We start from the raw sequence: 26626 nt of genomic DNA, 5'->3' as shown, positions 1-26626 counted from the left end.
CTCTCCGCTGTCTTTAACATTTTGTCTTCCCTCTATCTAAAACTAAATCTGTCAAAAACTGAACTCCTTGTGTTTCTCCCTTCACTAATCTACCTATGCTCGATATTGCTATTTCAGTGCGTGGTTCCACCATTACTCTCTAGTAACATGCCCGCTGTCATGGGGTCATATATGATTCAGATCACTCGCTCGCTCATTTCACCTACACCTCACAAACAGCTCTAGAATTTGACCTTTTCTTACCTTTGACTCTGCAAAAACTCTTACTGTTGCTATTACTCACTCTCGTCTGGATTATTTCAACTCTCTACTAAATCTCCTTAACTATTACTAAATTCTCCCCACTCCAATCAATACTGAATGCAGCAGCCAGGATCATATTCCTTTCCAACAACTACACTAATGGCTCTACCCTGTGCCAGTCATTGCACTGGTTGGCCCTCCTCTACAAAGTCCAATATAAATTTATCACCATCACCCACAAAGCACGCCACAGTTCAGCACCACCCTACATCTCCTCCCTGATCTCAGTCTACCACCCTACCCATGCCCTCCGTTTTGCTAATGACCAAAAATTAACATCCTCAATAATCCGAACCACCCTCTCCTGTCTCCAAGACTTCTAGCGTGCTGCGCCAATTCTCCGGAATGCACTACCCAGGACAATTCGATAAATTTCCAATACCAACAGTTTTAAGTGTGGCCTAAAAATGCATTTCTTAAGACTGGCCTTTCACCTCATGTCATTTCTCTAACTATCCACGTTTTGCCCATACAAAATTTTATTCTAAATCAGGACCCTTGTAGCATCTGTTCACACACTCTCCATGCACTTAATAGCCCTCTGTGTCTGTGTCAGTACACATACTGACATACTGGCTGGTGATCGGTTCATGCAGCATTATGGGAATACGCTATTTTATTGATGGCTGAACCATACAATACACGCACTCTTTACCATTTACCTTTCGTGTCTCGCCTACTTCCTCATAGTAAACTTGTGAGCAGGGCCCTCATAACTTTTGGTATCTGTTGAGTTAGGTGTAATGTCTTTATTGTCTGTACAAGTTCCCTCTAAAATGTGAAGTGCTGAGGAATATGATGGCGCAAAAGAAATAAAATGTATTATTTAATGCAGTAGTCTATGCTAAACTTTAGTACTTTTACTAGTAACAAAATACACAATATTAAGTCTCCTATTATATCATTTTAGTTTTTTTTTATTTATATTTATTTATGAACCAGTGGATTCTCCCCTTACCCCTTTCTTGATAGGATTTACTTGGAACCAGAGAAGTGCAGAGATAGATCAACCGCAAGCAGATGGAAAGGTGTACTGAATGGTTTGGACACATCAAAAATGAAACAGGTGCCTGTGCTTGGTTTAACCCCTTTTTGACGTGAGGCGTAATAATATGTCTCTGAGCCCTGAGCCTTAATGACCAGATACGTATTATGCCTAACATTTAATGCGCCACCGCGACCAATCCCCCTCTCTCCACCCCTCCTTTCTGCCACTGAGTGGTGATCAGTACTTGATCGCTTGATTTTTGGCAGTTTTTTTCCTTGTGTGTTGTGCAGTAGCCAAGCGCTGATCAGTGACGCAAATAACAGATCAACCTCCGTGCTCACTGTTTTCCAGGACTTTTTTTTGTCCCTGTTCACTTTTCTCCCCCGCCCTTTGCACCACTTCCGTGTGCACATCCAGCAGCTGATGAGCATTGATCAGTGACGCAGATCACTGATCCACACTCGTGCTCGCTGTTTTACACTTTTTTTTTCACTGACTCACCCCCCCCTTCCTTGCACTACCTCCGATTTTTTTTTTTTTTAAGTAAAAAAGCAACAAAGACGTTTACACCAAGCACTCTTACACACACAACTGAATAAAGTACTGACAAACACCACATACATAAAAAAATATGTAGTCCCGCCAGTCCCTAAAACGTTATTCAGTGGAGAAGGCATACGTGTTCCTTGCCTCCGACACTGACAGTGAGGGAGAGGATCCCAACTTTCTTTATTTTTCTGACTCCTTGTCATCCTCCTCAGGTGATGCTGAACTGCCACGAAGATGCTCTAGGATAGAAGATGAATCAGCGCCCCCCATTACTGACCCCGTATGGACCTCGTCCCCCTGAAAATTATGACCCACTGATTCCTGATTTTGTGGCACAATTAGGAATCAAGTATGACACCACCGGCCTCACAGAAAGAGATTTATTCAAAGTCTTTTTCTCTGAGGATTTTGTAAACCTCATGGTGGACCAATCTAATTTGTATGCTCAAAATTTTTTGCCACAAAACCGCTCATCACTTTCTAACTGGACTCTTGTAAATGCAATATAAATTATGAATTTTTCAGGCCTGGTCCTTCACATAGGGATCCTGAAGAAGCCAGAAGTTCGGTAATACTGGAGTGTTGACATTTTGTATAACACTCCGGTGCTCTGAATGGTCATGACCCGGACACGTTTTGAGGCCATCCACAAGTTCTTGCATTACAACGATAATGCATGAGATGACCCCAACTTTGATAGTCTTTTCAAAGTTCGGCCGGTCATCGATCAGTTCAACAACAAGTTTGCTGACGTGTATGTGCCCAGTAAGAGGGCCAGATAATGAATTAAGCTCTACAACTTTGTGAGAGTATCTCAGGGCACACCCACAAGTTTAGGGTTTATGAAGGGAAGGACTCGTGTACTGCACCCCTTGAATGTCCCTCTGTCCTGGGAGTGAGTGGGAAAGTAGTGTGGGATTTGGTGCACCCACTGCTGGATCAAGGATATCACCTCTACATGGATAACTTTTATACCAGCACCCAACTCTTCAAGTCCCTCTCAGCGTGAGGTACCGCAGCCTGCAACACTGTTAAAAATCAGAGAGGCCTCCCAAAGACGCTAATTGACAGATGCTCAGTAAGGGTGAGAGCAGAGACCAATGTAGCGACCACCTACTGGTGGTCAAGTACAAGAAGGATGTCCTTCTCTTGACCACCATACATGGTGATGGCAGCACCATCAGCACTGTAAGAGGTTCCTCTACACAAGTCGTCAAACCAGACTGTGTAATGGGTACAACAAGTACATGGAGGGAGTTGATCTCTCTAATCAAGTCCTCCAGCCATACAGTGCATTTAGAAAGGCCAGGGTGTGGTACAAGAAGCTGGCCATGCACATTGTACAGATGGCAATGTACTATTCTTTCCTACTATCATGATGTGCAGGCTAGACTTCTTCGCCGTACCTTCAGTTCCAGGAGGTAGTGATCAAGGCCATGATATTTGGCAGTCAGGAAGGAGCGGGCCCCAGTATTTCTGGAACTGAAAATCCTCAAATCGTACCATGCCAACATTTCCTGGGAGAGATCCCTCAAAGCAGAAAAAAAACTAAGTCATAATAGAGGTGCCGAGTGTGTTACAAAAGGGGAATATGCAAGGACAACATTTATCAATGTGACACCTGCCCTGACAAACTTGGCCTGTGTATGAAAGAATGCTTCAGACTGTACCACACATCCATGGACTACTTAATTCAGTTCTGACTTACACAACTGACGTATGGCAACCTAACGAACACTACACAACTGACGTATGACAATTTGACGAACACTACACAACTCATGTATGCCACTACACTATGCCATACAGGAAACAGTAGATCAGTTCCAAAAAGGGGGCACTTGTTGGGCATTTCCACTGTTTAGGCACATCAGGGGTTCTGCAAATCATTCCATCAAAGTCTGCATTTCAAAACATCACTCCTTCCCTTCCGAGCCTTGACATGTGCCCAAACAGTAGTTTCTCCCACATATGGGGTGTCAGCATACTCAGGAGAAATTGGACAACATTTTGAGGTCCACTTTCTCCAATTACCCTTGTGAAAATAATTTTTGTTTGGCTAAAATAACATTTTTGTGGAAAAAATTGACTTTTTTTATTTGCACAAGTCAACGTTATAATTTTCTGTGAAGCACCTGGGGGTTCCAGGCGCTCACCACACATCTAGATAAATTTATTGGGAGGTCTAGTTTCCAAAAAGGGACACTTGTTGGGCATTTCCACTGCTTAGGCACATTAAGGGTTCTGCAAACGCGACATGACGCCCACAGACCATTCCATCAAAGTCTGCATTCCAAAACATCATTCCTTCCCTTCTGAGCCCTGATGTGCACCCAAACAATGGTTTTACCCACATATGGGGTATCAGAGTAACTCAGGAGAAACTGCACAACAACTTTTGGGGTGCAATTTCTCCTGTTACCCTTGTGAAAATTAAAAAAAATGCGACTAAAAGTTCATTTTTATGGAAAAAAAGTGATTTTTTTTTTCACAGCTCGACGTTATAAACTTTTGTGAAACACTTAGGGGTTGAGAGTGCTCACCATACATCTAGATAAGTTCCTTAAGGGGTCTAGTTTCCAAAATGGGGTCACTTGGGGGGGGGGTTCCACTGTTTATAGAAGCAAAGCTAAGTACCAATATACTTATGGGATCACTGATTACACACTAAACAACATAATGCGTAACGGAAGAAAAGAAGCATGTATATAAATAGTCAGGATCACCATTAAATTAGTAACATAATAATAGAAAGAATTTTATTGAACAATGAAGGAAATCACACAATTAAAAACATTTAAAAAAAGCCCAGAATGGCTATGTAACTCATCTCAGCAGCCCGTGTTAGGGCTGGCTTTTATCCTCCAAACCACAATTCTAAGAATATATATAGATAAGTAAACACAACAGGCTTCCACAGTATATGTAAATACCCACATCACTCTGCTAATAATGCCAGTGGAAATAGATATACAGTACAGACCAAAAGTTTGGACACACCTTCTCATTTAAAGATTTTTCATGACTATGAAAATTGTACATTGACACTGAAGGCATCAAAACTATGAATTAACACATGTGGAATTATATACTTAACAAAAAAGTGTGAAACAACTGAAAATATGTCATATTCTAGGTTCTTCAAAGTAGCCACCTTTTGCTTTGATGACTGCTTTGCACACTCTTGGCCTTCTCTTGATGAGCTTCAAGAGGTAGTCACCGGAAATGGTCTTCCAACAATCTTGAAGGAGTTCCCAGAGACGCTTAGCACTTGTTGGCCCTTTTGCCTTCACTCTGCGGTCCAGATCACCCCAAACCATCTCAATTGGGTTCAGATCTGGTGACTGTGGAGGCCAGGTCATCTGGCGTAGCACCCCATCACTCTCCTTCTTGGTCAAATAGCCCTTACACAGCCTGGAGGTGTGTTTGGGGTCATTGTCCTGTTGAAAAATAAATGATGGTCTACCTAAAAGCAAACCGGATGGAATAGCATGCCGCTGCAAGATACTGAGGTAGCCATGCTGGTTCAGTATGCCTTCAATTTTGAATAAATCCCCAACAGTGTCACCAGCAAAGCACCCCCACACCATCACACCTCCTCCTCTATGCTTCACGGTGGGAACCAGGCATGTAGAGTCCATCCGTTCACCTTTTCTGCGTCGCACAAAGACACGGTGGTTGGAACCAAAGATCTCAAATTTGGACTCATCAGACCAAAGCACAGATTTCCACTGTTCTAATATCCATTCCTTGTGTTCTTTAGCCCAAACAAGTTTCTTCTGCTTGTTGCCTGTCCTTAGCAGTGGTTTCCTAGCAGCTATTTTACCATGAAGGCCTGCTGCACAAGGTCTCCTCTTAACAGTTGTTGTAGAGATGTGTCTGCTGCTAGAACTCTGTGTGGCATTGACCTGGTCTCTAATCTGAGCTGCTTTTAACCTGCGATTTCTGAGGCTGGTGACTCGGATAAACTTATCCTCAGAAGCAGAGGTGACTCTTGGTCTTCCTTTCCTGGGGCGGTCCTCATGTGAGCCAGTTTCTTTGTAGCGCTTGATGGTTTTTGCAACTGCACTTGGGGACACATTCAAAGTTTGCCCAATTTTTTCGGACTGACTGACCTTAATTTCTTAAAGTAACGAAGGCCACTCGTTTTTCTTTACTTAGAATTTGTATTATGGCAAGAAAAAAACAGCTACCAGTCTATTCAGTAGGACTATCAGCTGTGTATCCATCTGACTTCTGCACAACACAACTGATGGTCCCAACCCCATTTATAAGGCAAAAAATCCCACTTATTAAACCTGACAGGGCACACCATATTTTCAGTTGTTTCACACTTTTTTGTTAACGATATAATTCCACATGTGTTAATTCATAGTTTTGATGCCTTCAGTGTGAATGTACAATTTTCAAAGTCATGAAAACGCAGAAAAATCTTTAAATGAGAAGGTGTGTCCAAACTTTTGGTCTGTACTGTATATAAGTATTAAAGGGAATGAAATAATGCCGATTTATGCTCTATGATGGAAACTGGTGTCAGAATACAAATAAGAAAAAGGATCAATGACAAGGCCTGAGCTGTAAGTCACCACACATTTGTTAGAAATGGCTATATGCACTCTGGCATGCTCTGCTTGGGTTTATGTAGCTGAACGGTCCCTTTAAGAGGATATGGGTTAGTCGTATTCAACCTCTATGTAGCCTGGAGTTGGAGGAAAGGAAAACCACACGCTCCGTCATCTAGAGCGTCGCTTCTTCAAAGAAAGGAGATGAATATCAACCATTCCATCAAAGTCTGCATTCCAAAACGTCACTCCTTCCTTTCCGAGCCCTGACGTGCGCCCAAACAATGGTTTTCCCCCACATATGATATATCAGTGTACTCAGGAGAAACTGCACAACAACTTGTGGGGTCCAATTTCTTCTGTTACCCTTGTAAAAATAAAAAAATTGCGGCTTAAAGATAATCTTTGTGGAAAAAAGTGTTTTTTTTCCACAGCTCTCCATTATAAACGTTTGTGAAACACTTGGGGGTCCAAAGTGCTCACCACACATCTAGATAAGTTCCTTAAGGGGTCTAGTTTCCAAAATGGGGTCACTTGTGGGGGGTTTCCACTGTTTAGGCACATCAGGGGCTCTCCAAACGCGATATGGGGTCCGTTCTTGATTCCAGCGAGTTTTGCTTTGAAATAGTCAAACGGTGCTCCTTCCCTTCCGAGCCCTGCCATGCGCCCAAACAATGTTTTTTCCCCACATATGGGGTATCAGCATACTCGAAGAAATAGCACAAAAACTTTTGGGGTCCAATTTCTCCTTTTAAAATAGGTCTAAAGTAAAATTTTAGTGAAAAAAAAAGTTAAAAGTTCATTTTTTTTCCCACATTGCTTCAGTTCCTGTGAAGCACCTGAAGGGTTAATTAACTTCTTGAATGTGGTTTTGAGCACCTTTAGGGGTGCAGTTTTAAGACTGGTGTCACTATTTTGTATTTTCTCTCATACCCCCTCAAAGTGACTTCAAATATGATGCGGTCCCTAAAAAAAATGGTTTTGCAAATTTTGATGGATAAAGCAGTAATCGCTGGTCAACTTTTAACCATTATAACTTCGCTATATAGATGACCTGATAGGGATGGCACCAGAGAAATGGCAGTTGATTTCGTTGAATATTTCAATAATAAAGACTTGAAACTAAAATTCACTTATAACATTAAAGAAACACAAATAGATTTTTTGACATTTCTCTAATGAACTCTCCCATTCCTAACAGAAAAAGTTCAGCAACCAATTCTATTTTACTAGCAACCTCATGTTCCCCTGAACAAACTATTAAAAATATCCATATTGGTGAACTAATAAGTACAAAAAGGAATACAACATCAGATATTAGATTCCAACAGGAAGCTAGGTTGGTTAATCAAAGATTACAGATTAGAAAATACCATAATTGGATGCTCAAGAGACCAAATAATATAATACACCATACAGGATATTTTGAAAGAAAGAAAACAAAGAAACCCATAGCTTAGATAACATTATCTTTGTGTCTAATTACAATCCCCAATTTATAGCTATTAGGAAAATTATAGAAAAACACATATCTATGCTTTATCAAGACAAAATACTTTTAAAAAAATGTATAACGGTAATTATTATTAATGTGTCAAACTGGCCTAACCGTTGATTAATTAGACTCACCTGTCCACTCTGACAGCACTCAGATGACACTAACTAGCTTATAAATACTGGCTTTGAAGATAATTAAGTCCAACAGAGCTGTCTGAGCGCACCAATCACATGCAGTCTAAGGGAATGGTCACAAGTGGCGTTTTTGAACATTTTTTTCTGCAGCAAAAACCAGAGGGTTGGCAGGAAAAAGAATGAATAATTTATGTGCGCTTCTGACGCAGTTTTGTGAGCATTTTCATGTGGAAAAAACGTTGCAAAACAATGAAAACAACTATGTAGCATAGAGTGCTAAGCTAAAACTTAACTTTTACTTGACATAATTTAAAATTGCAAAAATCCTATAAAATAATTAGATACACAACACACATAGTCTCAGGCAGGGTCAGACTGGCCTGGCGGGGTACCAGTAAAATTCCCGGGACTGAGAAGGACGAACTTTTAAATTGTTATTTTGCATCTGTGTTCACTAACAAAGCAAATGTAACATGAAGTGATCTTCACTGTGCTTTCGAAGAAATAAAATAATCCATGCTATGTATAAATAGAGAGATGGTGAGGGAACACTTATGCTATGTGCCCACGATGCAGAAATGCTCCGGATTTTTCCTGAGCGTTTCTGCATCTCTCTGGCAGAAAAAAAGCATGCGGATTGTACATGCGTTTTTCCTGCCAGGGACAAGCGTAAGTGAAGCGTTCTTCACATGCATTTCCACATGCGGGTTGACAAGCGCTTTCCAAGCGATTTTAGCATGACTTGGAAAAGTGCTTGACAACTTGGTCACACTATATAAATCCATGCAACCGGCATGGATTTATATAGTGTGACAGTAAAGAATGTCAAAACATAAAAAAATAAATCTATACTTACCTTCCGATGAACATGGCAGGTCTTCTACCATGCGTTTTTTAAGTGTTTCGCTTAAAAAACGCATCGTGGGCACACAGCCGTAGCTAATTTAAATGAATTTAAATCTCCTGGTCCAAACAAATGACATCCTAAGGTACTGAAAGAGATAGAGGTAATTGTAGAACCTAAAAAGCAAGTATTAAAGTACTTGGATAACAATATAGAAATTAATCAGAGCCAGCATGGGTTTGTAGCAAACAAATCATGGCAGATTCATCTAATTTTCCCCCAGGATGGAATCACTGACTGGGTGGAGCAGGGAAATGCCCCTTTAAAAGCGCAGGAGTCAGGAGCGCATGCACGCGAACCTGACCCGCCGTGATGCCCATGGACGGCGGCCACTTCACCACCCGGCGCACTCAGGTAAGTGCTGGGGCCCCAGGGGGAAGGAATGCTATTTTGACGGGGGAGGGAGAGCCCCCCCTCCGGGAGGGAGAGCCACCCCCACCTCCTTCTCAGATACCCACCTCTTCTTGCTCCCCGCAGCTCGAGTGATGTCACCGTCTTCTGTTTCTGATGTCTCAGGGCAGAGGGCGAGGTGGCGTCACTACCACCCTCTGCTCTGAGAACTGAAGTCAGAAGACGCTGACTACACCGAACCTGCAGCCAGGGAGCAGGAGAGGTGAGGATTTGATTTTTTTTTTTAATGTATACAGCATCATGGGGGCCAATATACAGTATGGAGCAACATCATGGGGGCCCATATACTGTATGGAGCAGCATGGGGGGCCCATATACTGTATGGGACAGCACTGGGGCCCATATACTGCATGGAGCAGCATTGAGGCCCATATACTGCATGGAGCAGCATTGGGGCCCATATACTGTATGGAGCAGCATGGGGGCCCATATACTGTATGGAGCAGCATGGGGGCCCATATACTGCATGGAGCAGCATGGGGGCCCATATACTGCATGGAGCAGCACCATAGGAGCCCATATACTTTATGGAGCAGCACCATGGGGGCCCATATTCTGTACGGAGCAGCATCATGGGGGCCCATATTCTGTATGGAGCAGCATCATGGGGGCCCATATACCATATGGAGCAGCATGGGGGCCCATATACCGTATGGAGCAGCATTGGGGCCCATATACTGTATGGAGCAGCATGGGGGCCCATATACTGTATGGAGCAGCATGGGGGCCCATATACTGCATGGAGCAGCATGGGGACCCATATACTGTATGGAGCAGCACCATAGGGGCCCATATACTTTATGGAGCAGCACCATAGGGGCCCATATTCTGTACGGAGCAGCATCATGGGGGCCCATATTCTGTATGGAGCAGCATCATGGGGGCCCATATACCGTATGGAGCAGCATGGGGGCCCATATATTGTATGGAGCAGCATGGGGGCCCATATACTGTATGGAGCAGCATGGGGGCCCATACTCAGTATGGAGCAGCATGGGGGCCCATATACTGTATGGAGCAGAATGGGGGCCTATATACTGTATGGAGCAGTATGGGGGCCCATATACTGTATGGAGCAGTATGGGGGCCCATATACTGTATGGAGCAGCACCATAGGGGCCATATACTGTATGGAGCAGCACCATAGGGGCCCATATACTGTATGGAGCAGCACCATAGGGGCCCATATACTGTATGGAGCAGCACCATAGGGGCCCATATACTGTAAGGAGCAGCACCATAGGGGCCCATATACTGTATGGAGCAGCACCATAGGGGCCCATAATTCTGTATGGATATGGTCACTGCATCACCTGTACAGTACAGACCAAAAGTTTGGACACACCTTCTCATTTAAAGATTTTTCTTTATTTTCATGACTATGAAAATTGTACATTCACACTGAAGGCATCAAAACTATGAATTAACACATGTGGAATTATATACTTAGCAAAAAAGTGTGAAACAACTGAAAATATGTCTTATATTCTAGGTTCTTCAAAGTAGCCACCTTTTGCTTTGATGACTGCTTTGCACACTCTTGGCATTCTCTTGATGAGCTTCAAGAGGTAGTCACCGGAAATGGTTTTCACTTCGCAGGTGTGCCCTATAAGGTTTAATAAGTGGGATTTCTTGCCTTATAAATGGGGTTGGGACCATCAGTTGTGTTGTGCAGAAGTCTGGTGGATACACAGCTGATAGTCCTACTGAATAGACTGTTAGAATTTGTATTATGGCAAGAAAAAAGCAGCTAAAGAAAAACGAGTGGCCATCATTACTTTAAGAAATGAAGCTTAGTCAATGCGAAAAATTGGGCAAACTTTGAAAGTGTCCCCAAGTGCAGTTGCAAAAACCATCAAGCGCTACAAAGAAACTGGCTCACATGAGGACCGCCCCAGGAAAGGAAGACCAAGAGTCACCTCTGCTTCTGAGGATAAGTTTATCCGAGTCACCAGTCTCAGAAATCGCAGGTTAACAGCAGCTCAGATTAGAGACCAGGTCAATGCCACACAGAGTTCTAGCAGCAGACACATCTCTTCAACAACTTAAGAGGAGACTTTGTGCAGCAGCCCTTCATGGTAAAATAGCTGCTAGGAAACCACTGCTAAGGACAGGCAACAAGCAGAAGAGACTTGTTTGGGCTAAAGAACACAAGGAATGGACATCAGAATAGTGGAAATCTGTGCTTTGGTCTGATGAGTCCAAATTTGAGATCTTTGGTTCCAACCACCGTGTCTTTGTGCGACGCAGAAAAGGTGAACGGATGGACTCTACATGCCTGGTTCCCACCGTGAAGCATAGAGGAGGAGGTGTGATGGTGTGGGGGTGCTATGCTGATGACACTGTTGGGGATTTATTCAAAATTGAAGGCATACTGAACCAGCATGGCTACCACAGCATCTTGCAGCGGCATGCTATTCCATCCGGGTAGCGTTTAGTTGGACCATCATTTATTTTTCAACAGGACAATGACCCCAAACACACCTCCAGGCTGTGTAAGGGCTATTTGACCAAGAAGGAGAGTGATGGAGTGCTACGCCAGATGACCTCGCCTCCACAGTCACCAGACCTGAACCCAATCAAGATGGTTTGGGGTGAGCTGGACCGCAGACTGAAGGCAAAAGAGCCAACAAGTGCTAAGCATCTCTGGGAACTCCGTCAAGATTGTTAGAAGACCATTTCCGGTGACTACCTCTTGAAGCTCATCAAGAGAAGGCCAAGAGTGTACAAAGCAGTCATCAAAGCAAAAGGTGGCTACTTTGAAGAACCTAGAATATAAGACATATTTTCAGTTGTTTCACACTTTTTTGTTAACGATATAATTCCACATGTGTTAATTCATAGTTTTGATGCCTTCAGTGTGAATGTACAATTTTCATAGTCATGAAAATACAGAAAAATCTTTAAATGAGAAGGTGTGTCCAAACTTTTGGTCCGTACTGTATATACCTGTATTACAGCATATAGGTACTCTGTATATGCTGTAATGTCACCGGTGATTACTGTATTAACTGTATACTATATACAGAGCTCCTGTGTATAATGTCACCAGTGAGAATATTAGTGTTATTAGTATTGTGTTTTTTATTAATGATCACTATTGTATTATTCGGTCACAATGAAGTGGTAATATATGATCTGGTCATGGTGTGGAGGTATTTGTTCCTTGTATGTTGTATTAATCAGTCACTGTGGTGGTAATAAATGGTCTGTTCATGGAGTAATGGTATTATTCAGTCACTGTGTGGAGGTAATATGTGGTCTTGTCATGGTGTGACTGTATTAATCGCCTGTATGTGGTATTTGGTCACTATATGGTCTGGTCATAGTGTGGCGGTATTTGTTCCCTGTATGTATTATTATTCGGTCACAGTGTGGTGTTAAAATGTAGTCTGGTCATGGTGTGGTGGTATTTATCCCTTGTATGTGGTGGTATTGCTCTTGGTATAGCAGATTGTGTTGTGTATGGCGGCCATTTGTTCTCTCTGATATCAATAATGGGAAGATTCTTGATTTCCAATAGAGTTTAAATACTTGGATGTTTAACCCCTCTCTGTCCTGGGACAATTACACAGTAGCAAATATGCACTTACAGGTGTTCTATGGTGAAAACAAATAATCACCTATCCTAAGGCCCGTTCACACATTCAGTATTTGGTCAGTATTTTACATCAGTATTTGTAAGCTAAAACCAGGAGTGGGTGATAAATATGATAAATACAGAAGTGGTGACATGTTTCTATTATACTTTTCCTCTGATTGTTCCACTCCTGGTTTTGGCTTACAAATACTGAGGTAAAATACTGATCAAATACTGAACGTGGCCAAAGGATAAGTGATAAGTTATTGATTGGTGGGGGGCGACTGCTGGGACCTGCACCGATCTGCAGAATGTGGAGCTTTTATCCTCATTAGTATGGAGCGGCACGTGTGACTCAACCACTGATCTATTCATTATCTAAGGGGCTGCACTTGGCTTTTTCTGGAAGACCCCAAAGAGGATGAATGGAGCTGCGGTCAGACATCCCACCTGCAGATTCATTTTAAAATAGTGATAAAAATTCCCCATTCTTCCGATCGGTGAGGTTTCCAGTGCTCGGATTCCACCCATCAATAAGTTATCACCTACTTAACTTGTGGATCGGTGTTGATTAGTTTTCATCAAAGAACCCTTTAATGCAGACTACCGTAATTCTGTGTACATCCCCGTTATAGTATGTGCACAGTAGATGTGCAGGAGCCGCGTGTATTTTACAGTCAATGCTCCACTATAACGGGAATAATGGCTAACAGGTATTTGCATATAGATGTAGGGTGGGCCTCTAGAGTCAATTTTCCCTGTGGGCCCCAGACACCCCAGTCCGACCCTGGTCTCAGGGGTAGATGGTTTGTTCCAAAAACCTCGGTATTTACCTAGACCAGGTTCTCCAACCCTTTGTATTGTCATTACAATCTTATACTAGGGACACAACTGATCTACTTTTGAAATTGAAGGTATAACGGTAGGCCTGAGACCCATCCTGGCCAGTATTGATGTTGAGGCCCTATACTCGTCAATCCCACATCATATGGGATTGGAAGAGGTTAAATACTATTTGTCCATAAGGAGCACACAGTGCAAGGCATACAATGACTTGGTTCTGAAAGCCCTTGAGTTCTGCTTGACCAGAAATTACTTCACCTGGTTTTCAAATGTTCGTGAATAGGCTTAACAACCATCCAATAGGCCTTAAGATTCACCTTTGAATACAGTCCCACATGTCTGCCCTTTCTGGATGTGTAACGGGGGATAGGGTGGTTCTAATGGCCGTACTATAAATAACACATTTTATATTACACAGATGTACTAAAACAGCTTTAGAGGGGAGTGGGACTCATCTACTACCCCCTCACATATGTACTTATCAAGAAAAATGATAACTGACTCCTATAGACATGCAAAACCGACAGCAACCAATTCGTTGTTCAGATGGGAGAGCAATCATGCTGTCCTATTGAAAAGGGGCTTTCCCAGGGGGCACTATCTGTGGATTCGCAGAAACTGCTCCAATGAGAAAAAAAGAACAAACAGATGATCTAGAGACAAGGTTTCTAGAGAGACGGTACCCCAAGAAGATACAAATAAAAGGCCTACAGTGTTAGATCCAGGGACAGGACTGAGCTCTTGACCAAAGATGCCAGGATTAAAAATGAAGATGTGGTGAGGTTTGTCACCATCTTCAGTAATGGCGCAAAAGAAGTGAGAAATGTTTTTGAAAAGTACTGGCCTATTCATGAAATGGATAGTGACATCACCCCAATCTTAGAAGGCTATCCACATTTTACATACAAAATGGGTCGCTTCTTAAAGGTGTGAAGCAGTGACCGGGATCGTATACGAGGGACGTTATATATCCCCCAGAATCTGTACAGAGACCTATTAAACCCATTGGAGTGCATTGCAGTCACGGACACAGCTGCGGCTGCAATGCAGGAATGAAGGTGAGCATTGACCTGGTCAGACTACCAGGCTAAGGCAGATTAAGTTAAACCCGGCAGGACCTTCATTTCTTGGAGAAGGCTACAGGAAGGCAGTGGAGCGGCCTCCTCCCTCCAACCCGGGTTTTCCAGTGGCTCTTGCCACAGGTGCTTTAAAAACCCTGCATTAAGGATTAGTGTTGGTCAGTGTTGGGACCAGCTAGGAGCATAGCAGGAAAGCTCGGCGGATCTGTGAGCAGCTGAACACACGCCTGAGAAGGCTCTGCACCCATCAGGCTCTGAGTGGCCCGGCGCAGCCGTTGCCCAAGGCAACCGTTGTTTAAGGACTCATGTTAACCCGGCTGCTAACCAAAGGACTTTTCTGTTTACCCGTGAGTTGCTGAATAAAGCTGTTTATGTTGGACTTGCTTGGGTCACTGCTTCAGTTACTGCACGGTGTGAACACCGCCGCCTTACACAGGATAAGCTGGTACACAGTCAATTCTCCGCCCCAAAAAAGGAGTCCTGGTTGAAGTCCAAGGGTTGCTACCAGTGTGGGAAATGCATCATCTGTCCCTCTAAAAGTTTTTGCACTGTGAATGAAGAGATAGCCGATGTATTTCCCACACTGGTAGCAACCCTTAACAGGGAGTTTACCATCATGGACTTCATTAACTGTCGTACACAGGGTGTAATCTATAAAGGAACATGTGAATGCGGACTCTAATATATAGGGAAAAAGAAAAGTGAGCTCAGATGAAGGATTGGAGAACATCTTGGAGATACAGAACATAAAAGGGATACTTCAATCTCTAAACATATTAATGGGGTCCATGGAGGTGCCCGAACTATGATGAGATTTATGGGCATTGAAAAGGCTGGAAAACAATTGAGAGGTGGTGACTGGGATCGTTTGATCCTGCAAATGGAGGCAAGATGAATATTTCGCCTCAATACTGTGTCACCACATGGCTTGAATGAGCAGTTAACATTTGGCTGCTTTATATAACAGTTCTAGGCAAAAACCCAGTCTATTCCTGGGCATCTAATTAGGTGTCACCTATTGATATTATCCTATGATTGATGTTTAAAATGTATTTTTTGATTTGGGACAAATACTTCCTTTTGCCTCTTAAAGGCATTTATGGAAGTTATTTATTAGATTTGTGGTGGTATTATGGCCACCCCTGAACTTCTTTAAGTCAGGAATAGATTTTGGAGACAAACGCAGAGTCCAAATGCAGTAAATATATTTCCAATTCCATTTATATCCCCCTAATTTAAAACCTTTTATACATCTTTCTCCAACTATTTGCATGTCAATCCACCTTCTGTTAAGATCCATTTAAGGCATTATATCACTGCACTTTTTTAATACATTTGCATGAATTTCACAGTATACCACCGGTCATGTGAGGTGCAACTACTGCTACACTTAACTCAGTCTATAAAGTTCGATACCAGCAGGCGCCTCCCACTTGAATTAATGGGCATCTGCTATGGTGGAAAGCTTATTTCGGTGAAACCAGCACTGTTCTAATTTAACCATCTTCTACCACGTAATTGGTGGGCGTTTCCTTCTGTGGAGCATGAATTCCGCACATACATCGATGTCACATGTCGCATAGACCGGAAGTGACACCACAGTGTAGGCATCACACACTTTGGAACACAAGTTTGCGTTGTGGACCATCGGAAGTGACGCCATCAGTGGGGCGTCACCAAGTGTGTAGCGTAATATGTGCTCCAGGTCACTGAAATGATGTACAGAATAAGGTAGAGAGGGGCATGTCCCAAGGGACACTGATGATTAGTTCTCTGTGTTTCATTCCATGGGAGTGAGCGATCCAAGGTGCAGGAAGCCGCTTTTCTGACATGCATAGCTTACACAAATGGAAAAGAGATGGGATAAGTCCTTGATTATTGTTTTTAGGTGTGCTGACTTAACCCATGATTGTGCATGCTTATAAACCTGAGGGTCCACTAGTTTGGTGCCACTGCCTGTCTCACATCCCTAGTGAGGGTTGTTTGCAGTGTGTTCTTGATGACATAATTAGTGCCATTCCCCTGATGAATCATTTTGAAGAAACACATCAGGAGGCATATAGTAACAGTCCAGGGCTGCCTAGCTTCAAAGGGTTAGCTGTGGACTGCCCTTGTAAGGGCAGGAGTCTGGCGTTGTCAGGGTCAGTCTATTGACAGGGACGGACAGGGGCAGAAACCAGGACTTCTTTCATACTGGCAAATGGAATCATCGTCATGACTACATAAACTACAAGAATTGGTGAGAGTGTTCCTTTATTTGCCTTTATTTATTAAGCATTATACGGTATTGTATTATTGGTCCTATGGCCTAACAATATTGTGCATGCTATAATACGATTGTACTATTGTTATCAATAAACAAAGGAAAAACTTCCAGGGTACAATGATCTTCTTAAAACTGAAGTTTATTGGTATAAATTTAAAATAAATACAGGACTAATGGTCACAATCACCAGCATGGCATTTAGCGTAGAAAATGCGTTTCAGACTGTGCGACTTTAATCATTGCATGTCTGAGTAACAAGTGAATAGGCGTTTTAGGTCATATCCTGTCAGTCAACATGTTGAAATTTCTCCAATCAGAAAGGATGAATAAAATTAACATATACAATGATATAAAACACGGAATGAGAGAAACACCCAGTGTCGGACTGGGGTGCCAAAGGCCCACCAGTAACATTGACTTTGGGGGACCCACTTTTCAACTGCATGCAAATATTATACTACCTTGTTCACAAATTTACCTATACCTCTATATAATAATAAACTGGGTATTTTGGTTAATGAATGATGGTATGCTGCTTTTTTTCTGTTCCAAGTGAATTATGCCAAGTACTGGCCATATGGTGGAGTTGGGGGCCCACCAGAGGATTTCCCTGCTGCCCTATGGGCCAGTCCGAGCCTGGAAACACCTGTAGGAAAAATGCCGTAATATAGAGAAATAACATATATGAATAACCCAAGAAATGTGCACTAAAATTCATCGATAATGGTAGATAATATTGAGTCGGACATTCATGCCCTGTAGCATTCTAGTATTAAAGGGGTATTCCCATCTCCAAGATCGTATCCCAATATGTAGTAGGTGTAATAATAATAATATTAGCAAATATCTCCAATTAGAAATGTAGTATAGTATTTTTGATTTGCTATGTCTCTTTCCACATATGCAGGCATCGCAGGACCTTAGGTATCCACGGTTACGTCCACTGATAAAGTAACAGTTAGTTAGCTAGTTGCTAGTGGTCGTAACCGTGGATACCTAAGGTCTTGCAATGCCTGTACATGAGGAAAGAGACATAGCGAATCAAATATACTATACTACATTTCTAATTGAAGATATTTGCTAATATTATTATTATTACACCTACTACATATTGGGATAGGATCTTGGAGATGGGAATACCCCTTTAAGGATATATATCCACCAAGATTCTCTGTTGAGGAGTTTTCTGCGTGAATCACCCCCTCTGTATGGTCTGTTAACTTTTTCAATGCCAATTACTGAAAAAGATGCAGTTCCAACGTGAAATGTTTGGATGCAGAAGAACATCTAGTGATAAGTTTATTATGAGCATCAGGCAGGTATCTTCTGACCAGCGTTTTTAAAGGGCCAGATGTGCAGCCGACAATGTATTTTGCATATGTTGCAAGCAATTAGATACACAACATTGGAAGAGGTGCAATTAATGAAATTGTGTATAGTGTACACTTTGTTTGTAACTAGAGAAGTAAAATTTGTTGCATTAGTAATGTGCCCACAACAAGTGCAATTAGTGTGTCCACACTTGAAAAAGCCTATGTAACCATGTTTTTGATGTTATCATATTATTCAGAAACAAGCTAGGGGATAGTAGGCAGTCCATCAGTGGGAGGTCACCTTGCCGTGGTTGATGGGCATACATGAATTGGCCAATTTATGCGCTAAGAACCTTCATTTTTTGTAAGACGCAATTTTTTGTAAGAAGCAATTTTTTGTAAGTACACTTTATTTAGCAACAATGTAGTTTAGATCTTATGCTTTCAGTGTTGGCATATATGTTGGGCGCCTTACAGAGTGCTGCTGTGTTCTCTTTTTGTATGTTATGCAGTCATTGCAGCTTGCACCTGTTCACACTATATGGAGGTGCTGGTCAGGTTTTTTGCCCATATGATGGATGTATTTTAATGCACACCTGAAAAACACTGCTTCTTTGTGTAGCATCATGGGAAAGTCTTAAGAAATCAATCAATATATCAGGAATAGAATTGTGGACTTGTACAAATCTGGCTTATCTCTGGGTACAATTTCAAGATACCTGAAGGTGCCTCGTTCATCTGTACAAACGATTATATGCAAGTACAAACAAGATGGGAATGTCCAGCCATTGTACCGCTCAGGAAGGAGACGGGTTCTGTGTCCCAGAGATAAACGTGCTTTGGTCTGACATGTGCATATCAACCCAAGGACAAAAGCAAAAGACCTTTTGAAGATGATGGCGGAAGCTGGTAAGATTGTGTCAATATCCACAGTGAAACGAGTACTGTATCAACATGGGCTGAAAGGGCCACTTTGCACCTGTTCATACCTGTTTCTTGTTTTGGAAGTGCCGGACAGTTTTTTCTGTTTCTATGTTTGAGCTTTGACTGAGCACTCCGCCTCTAGGCCACAGGTGATTTTAATTACAGTAGGATCTTATTATCCCACACACAATCAGACATATGTCTCTTAGAGAGGAGTTCACACTGGCACGTTCCTGGTATGATGAGAGACGCCTTACCGTGGATGCCAGGTACACATGAATTGGCCAATTTATGGACTAAGGTTTCTCATTTATTTCTATTTTCTACAGCAGTAATGCTATTTACATTTCATATATTTCATGTTTGCATACTTAGCGTTACAGTTTGTTAATTGTAATCACATGACACACGTCCTACTTTTCTGGATCAATATCGGACCGATTTTTTATACGCTAGTGTCGCTCTAGCGTAACGGAGTAGAAAAATGAAAAAATAAAATGCTTTATTCAGCTTATCAGCCACTATTTCATGATGTGGACAGTTTAATATGATGACATTGGTGAAAGATCATCTTTAATCCTATCCATGTCATATACGATATTTCATCATTTTTTTCATGACATGAGATCATGTATGGAGACTGGTTGAATTCTTTGTTGAATGTATTTGGAAAAGCTAATACAATATTCTACTGATGCATAGTAAATATGCAATTATTTCTGAAGATATAGACTTTTTCAAATAAAACAAAATCAAAGCTGCCACAAATGTTGACCACAAGTGTAAAAAAAACACCCATGTGCCATTCATATTAGCCAAAACAAAGAACTTTAACTATACAAAAATATATAAAATCAACAGTTTGTGCTAACACACTTACCGAATTGATATCAATAGCCAATGATGATGGAGTCTGAATGCCAGGTGGTGACTGAGGGACTGTAGTTGATATTGTAACAGTAAGAGGTGGGAGTGGTGTTCCTCTTTGTAAACCAGAGCCCTGCATTAATGAGGTTTGGGAAAGGCCACTTGGCACTTGGGATTGTTGCGGTGAAGCTGATTGCGTAAAAAAAGTGTACGGGGGCAGTTGGTGATCCAGAGACAAAGCATCCATTGCTACAGCCTATAAAAGTAAAAAATACCAATACACTTGACATGTCAAAAAGACAAACAAACATATTCTGACATTTACATAGTGTAATACAGACAAAAAAGTCAAAAGCTAAAATGACTATCACACAACATTTCAAAAAAACTGGTTAGCCCCTTTCAGCTGACTACAATTAGGACAGCATAATTTACACAGACATGCTGTTACAGTGGTATGTATGTGTTATTTAGGAGAGCTTACAACTTATTCCCAATATTCAGCAATATTCATGTGCTTCAGGTTTCTGCTCACCTTGCAGCCACTAATTTAAAGATTCTTCCTTATATACAGTAATAGGGGAAATTTGTCAGTCAGAGAGGACAGAATGAAGGGCCTAACAGATTCTCTTTACTTTTTGACATTCCTCATATATCTCGTATATTAGATATCAGGTGCACGCTCAGGAGCTGAGCCCACATCTACATAGCAGCTAGCAGCTGCATTGTATAGTTGGCATAGGTCTCAACAGTAGCAAACAGTGCAAGCTCTGTCTGTTGCTGTTTAACTGCTTAAAGGGGGTTGTGCAAGGACACACTTTGCAGTTAAAGGCTCCTAAACAGGTACAAATGATCACAGAAAATGTTAAACGTGGATAACGTGAATAAATAATACCTTATTATAAGTCTTCTGATTCACTTATACCCCCTTCATGTCACACTAAACCATACATGTCAAACTCTGGCCCGTGTGCCAGGGTGGTATTATTTGGCCCTAAATACCAGAACCACCACCCATATGTGAGGCCATTATTCTGTATGGAGGACTTTGTGGGGCCCATTATCCTGTATATTGGTTGGCCCATGACTCTGCCCAAGTTTTTCATTTTGGCCCTCTGTGTGTTTAAGTTTGACATCCCTGCACTAAACAGAAGAGATTGTGGGAGGGCTAACAAGAAGAGCCATGAGACAGCAACTGCCTCTCATTCATTGGCTCAGCTGCCCCATCACCGCCAATTTAGTCACCTTCCCCACTGCTATGTTCAAATAGTCTAAATACTGTAGATATCAGGAAGAGAATTGTGGACTTGCACAAGTCTGGCTCATCCTTGGGTACAATTTCAAGATACCTGAACGTACCTCGTTCATCTGTACAAACAATTATACACAAGTACAAACATGATGGGAATGTCCAGCCATCATACCGCTCAGGAAGGAGACGGGATCTGTGTCCCAGAGATAAACGTGCTTTGGTCCGACATGTGCATAGTAACCCAAGGACAAAAGCAAAAGATGATGGCAGAAGCTGGTAAGATTGTGTCAATAACCACAGTGAAACGAGTACTGTATCAACATGAGCTGAAGGGCCACTTTGCTAGGAAGAAGCCATTACTCCAAAAGAAACATTAAAAAGCCAGATTAATATTTGCAAATGAACACAGGAACAAAGACCTTAATTGTTGCAGACATGTCCTGTGGTCTGATGAAACTAAAATTGAACTTTTTGGGCATAATGACCATCGTTACGTTTGGAGGAAAAAGGGAGAAGCTTGGAAGCCTAAGAATACCATTCCAACTGTGAAACACAGGGGTGGCAGAATCATGTTGTGGGGTTGTTTTGCTGCAGGAGGGACTGGTGCGCTTCATAAAATAGATGGCATCATGAGAAAAGAATATTATGTGGCAATACTGAAGCAACATCTCAAGACATCAGCCAGGAAGTTAAAGCTTGGGCCTCCCAAATGGACAATGACCCGAAGCATACTGCCAAAATGGTAACAAAGTGGCTTAAGGATAACAAAGTCAGTGTTTTGGAGTGGACATCACAAAGCCCTGATCTCAATCCTATTGAAAATCTATAGGCAAAGCTGAAAAGGCAGGTGCAAGCAAGGGACCTACAAACCTGGATCAGTTACACCAGTTTTGTCTCTCTATTTCATTATTCTGGCATCTGGCAAATATTGAAAATTATGATAATCCTAATTGACCTAAAATGAGAATTCTTTATTGTGATTTCATGTCAGATATTGAGAAAAACATGCATATGTGTCTTTTTATATTGTGTATGTAAACTTCTAGTTTCAACTGCACACATAGATACACATTATATTAATATATATACACATACATATACAAACACACACAGCAATGAACAAAATTTTTTTTTCAGAGGACAGCGGGTGTAATGACATCACTACTTATGGACCGCTGTCCAGAGATGTGTGGGCGCTTCAGAAAGCTCACTGCAGGGACCAGAGCAGTGGGGGATTGAGGAGGAGAATACATAAGTACATTGTGGTGGCCAGAATACTATATGGAGGACTATAGAGTGCATTATACTGAATGGAGGTGTTACGACACTGGTGTAATACTGCTGGAAACCAGTGGCCAAAGGAGCACAAGCAGGAACAGCAAGCGGTAGTAGAAGTTCTTGGAGTTAAGAAAAAGAGTTGTAGGAAACAATCCATAGATAGGTGAGAGCAGTCTGGGAAAAAATATTCAGGAGCTGGAGACTAAAACTAGGCTAACAGCTAAACACAATACTCAAGCAATGAATGAGAGATTCATGAGACTGTAAGTAGGTCCAAACAGGAAACAAGATGGATCCCACAGGTTCGGAATCTGCCATCTTAGTAAAGGGCAATTGCAGAACACATCAGCAGCCTCCAGTCGTAAGGAGTGGGATTGTAGCACAATTTTTAAGGTGAACAATAGCAGCCACTGGTGGTCAAACTACTGTAGAAGGACAACAGGAATTCTGACGGGAGGACGATGGGAAGTGCATGATACTGTATAGATAACTATGGGGTTGGATAATACTGTATGGAGGAATATGGGGAGTGCATTTTACTATATGGAATACTGAGGCGCATTACACTGTATGGAGCACTACAGGGAGTGCAAAATACTGCATGGAGGACTATGGGCTGCATTATACTATTTGGAAGACTATGGAAGTGCATTATGCGGTATGGACTATGGAGGACTATAGGGAGTGCATTATACTGTATGGAGGACTATGGGCAATGCATTCTACTATATGGAGGACTATGGGGCCCATTCTACTATATTGAGCGCTACAGGGGGCTATTAGAATATTTGGATGACTATGTGGGGCCATTATATTTGGAGGGTTATGCGGGGGCCATTATAATATTTGGAGAGATGAGTGGGAGACTTTATACTTTATGGAGGGCTGTGTGGGGGTCACAGTTGGGGGATCATACTGTGTTGGGGTCACCTGTGAAGTTGAGGTACAGTAGTGTCATTATACTGTGCGTGTGGAGGAATTCACTGTGGGGGTATTATACTGTGTTTGGGGAGCACTTTTATTGGCATCGTACTTTATGGGTGCAATGCAAGGGAATCTATGGCTTCAATAGGAGGAAAATTACTTTATAAAGACTGCAAAGTTGTGAGATATGATCTTCTGAGATGCTCTTCTGAGGCTGAGTATTTTTTTTTTGTTAAGTGGGGGGGGGGGGGGTGAGCGGGAAATAAAACTTCTGCTATGGGGGCCCCATGATCTGTATGTAGGAGTTCAGGATTCAGAGGAGTGTATGATTTTTACTATATACCACAATACCGTTGTAAATGATCAGACAATTGCAGGTGCAAGTCCCCTAAGGTGACTAAAAAGAGAGGTAAAAAAAAGTTTTAAAATAAATCTAAAAAATTGATTAAACTCCCTTTTCATTTCCATAAAAAAAAAGTAAAAGTGTGTTCTATCAAAATATAAAATTGACCTGAGAGATAAATGACGTAAAGAGAAAAAAAAATCTAATTGCCAGAATTGCAGCTTTTTGGCTGCTATGACACCACAAAAATGCAAGAAGAAGAAACCTAAATATCTTATCTACACCGATATTCATATATATATATATATATTTTAAATTTCTCTTACTTTCGTCCCCTTGAAGGACTAGAACCTATAATCGTCTGTTCTTTTGTACTACACTGCTCAAAAAACTAAAGGGAATACTCAAATAACACATCCTAGATCTGAATGAATGAAATATTCTCATTGCATACTTTGTTCTGTACAAAGTTGAATGTGCTGACAACAAAATCACACAAAAATCATCAATGGAAATCAAATTTATTAACCAATGGAGGCCTGGATTTGGAGTCACCCCCAAAATTAAAGTGGAAAAACACACTACAGGCTGATCCAACTTTGATGTAATGTCCTTAAAACAAGTCAAAATGAGGCTTAGTATTGTGTGTGGCCTCCACGTGCCTGTAGGACCTCCCTACAACGCCTGGGCATGCTCCTGATGAGGTTGCAGATGGTCTCCTGTGGGATGTCCTCCCAGACCTGGACTAAAGCATCCACCAACTCCTGTACAGTCTGTGGTGCAACGTGACGGTGGATGGAGCGAGACATGATGTCCCAGATGTGCTCAATCGGATTCAGGTCTGGGAAAGGGGCAGGCCAGTCCATAGCTTCAATGCCTTCATCTTGCAGAAACTGCTGACACACTCCAGCCACATGAGGTCTGGGATTGTCCTGCATTAGGAGGAACCCAGGGCCAACCTCACCAGCATATGGTCTCACAAGGGGTCTGAGGATCTCATCTCGGTACCTAATGGCAGTCAGGCTACCTCCGGCGAGCACATGGAGGGCTGTGCGGCCCTCCAAAGAAATGCTACCCCACACCATTACTGACCCACTGCCAAACCGATCATGCTAAAGAATGTTGCAGGCAGCAGATCGCTCTCCACGGCGTCTCCAGACTCTGTTACGTCTGTCACATGTGCTCAGTGTGAACCTGCTTTCATCTGTGAAGAGCACAGGGCGCCAGTGGCGACTTTGCCAATCCTGGTGTTCTGTGGCAAATGCCAAGCGCCCTGCTGCTGGGTTGTTGCCCTCCTACCGCCCCCTCCACGTCTCCTGGTGTACTGGCCTGTCTCCTGGTAGCGCCTCCAGCCTCTGGACACTACGCTGACAGACACAGCAAACCTTTTTGCCACAGCTCGCATTGATGTGCCATCCTGGATGAGCTGCACTACCTGAGCAACTTCTGTGGGTTGTAGGGTCCGTCTCATGCTACCACGAGTGTGAAAGCACAACCAACATTCAAAAGTGACCAAAACATCAGCCAGAAAGCATTGGTACTGAGATGTGGTCTGTGGTCCCCACCTGCAGAACCACTCCTTTTTTGAGGGTGTCTTGATAATTGCGAATAATTTCCATCTATTGTCTATTCCATTTGCACAACAGCATGTGAAATTGATTGTCAATCAGTGTTGCTTCCTAAGTGGACAGTTGGATTTCCCAGAAGTTTGTTTTACTTGGAGTTATATTCTGTTGTTTAAGTGTTCCATTTATTTTTTTGAGCAGTGTATGTACTACAGTTCCAACAGTACTGAAGTATATAGCCAATTTCACAGTCTCTAGCGGAGCTTCATCATTAGTCAGGGGTAAACATACATAAGATTATCGGCTAATCTCGCCGTTTTCAACCATCGTCCACTATGTATGGGGGCTTCAGTTATTTCTCTACCACTAATCCTAGTCCTAACCCGAATCCTAGTTGGGGTTTAGAAAAAGTATAATATACTCAAACGTCAATTGTAATTACTACTTCCCTTCTATATTATCACGACAACAGAAGACAAGCAACCATCTAGCTGATTTTCATAAGAAGATATCAAATTTTTTTTATTTAAAATAAAATTATTCTATTTCATCAATATTAAAATCATAATAAAATTACAGGTACTTTCCATGACCAACCAACTACCAATTGCATCAGATTTAAATTACTCCAGAATTACATTGCACCTATTCTAAATTTATAAGGTGCAAATTCCTACCAATTAGTTTATGAGCTATTATAGATCTCAATACATTAGTCTATATACAGTGGGTACGGAAAGTATTCAGACCCCTTTACATTTTTCACTCATTTGGTAAATTCTAAAAAGTTCATTTTTTTCTCGTTAAAGTACACTCTGCACCCCATCTTGACTGAAAAAAAACAGAAACTTAGACATTTTTGCAAATTCATTAAAAAAGAAAAACTTTTTGAGTTTTGAGTAGAACTACCCTTTCGAGCTAGTACAGCCATGAGTCTTCTTGGGAATGATGCACCAAGTTTTTCACACCTGGATTTGGGGATCCTCTGCCATTCTTCCTTGCAGATCCTCTCCAGTTCCGTCAGGTTGGATGGTGAACGTTGG

The 26626-nt window shown here is 42.0% G+C and overlaps 1 protein-coding gene across 4 annotated transcripts in view; it reads right to left on the bottom strand.

Moving 5' to 3' along the window:
* The window catches only part of CRTC1 (CREB regulated transcription coactivator 1), a 581448-nt gene that overhangs the window by 157646 nt on the left and 397176 nt on the right, over positions 1-26626 (bottom strand). For 3 of the 4 annotated variants that reach the window (XM_073684981.1, XM_073684999.1, XM_073684990.1), the window contains exon 10: positions 20235-20477. The exons of the other annotated variant lie outside the window; for it this stretch is intronic. In XM_073684981.1, coding sequence (XP_073541082.1) covers positions 20235-20477 — 243 coding nt within the window. The remainder of the gene's footprint in view (positions 1-20234; positions 20478-26626) is intronic. 4 annotated transcript variants of the gene reach the window in all.

The sequence above is a fragment of the Phyllobates terribilis genome, unplaced genomic scaffold, assembly GCF_046119375.1.
Source record: "Phyllobates terribilis strain yellow unplaced genomic scaffold, ASM4611937v1 Scaffold_1__5_contigs__length_1240528914, whole genome shotgun sequence".
NCBI lineage: Eukaryota > Metazoa > Chordata > Amphibia > Anura > Dendrobatidae > Phyllobates > Phyllobates terribilis.
Note: the sequence above shows the minus strand (reverse complement) of the source record. Positions and strands in the feature narration are given on the sequence as shown.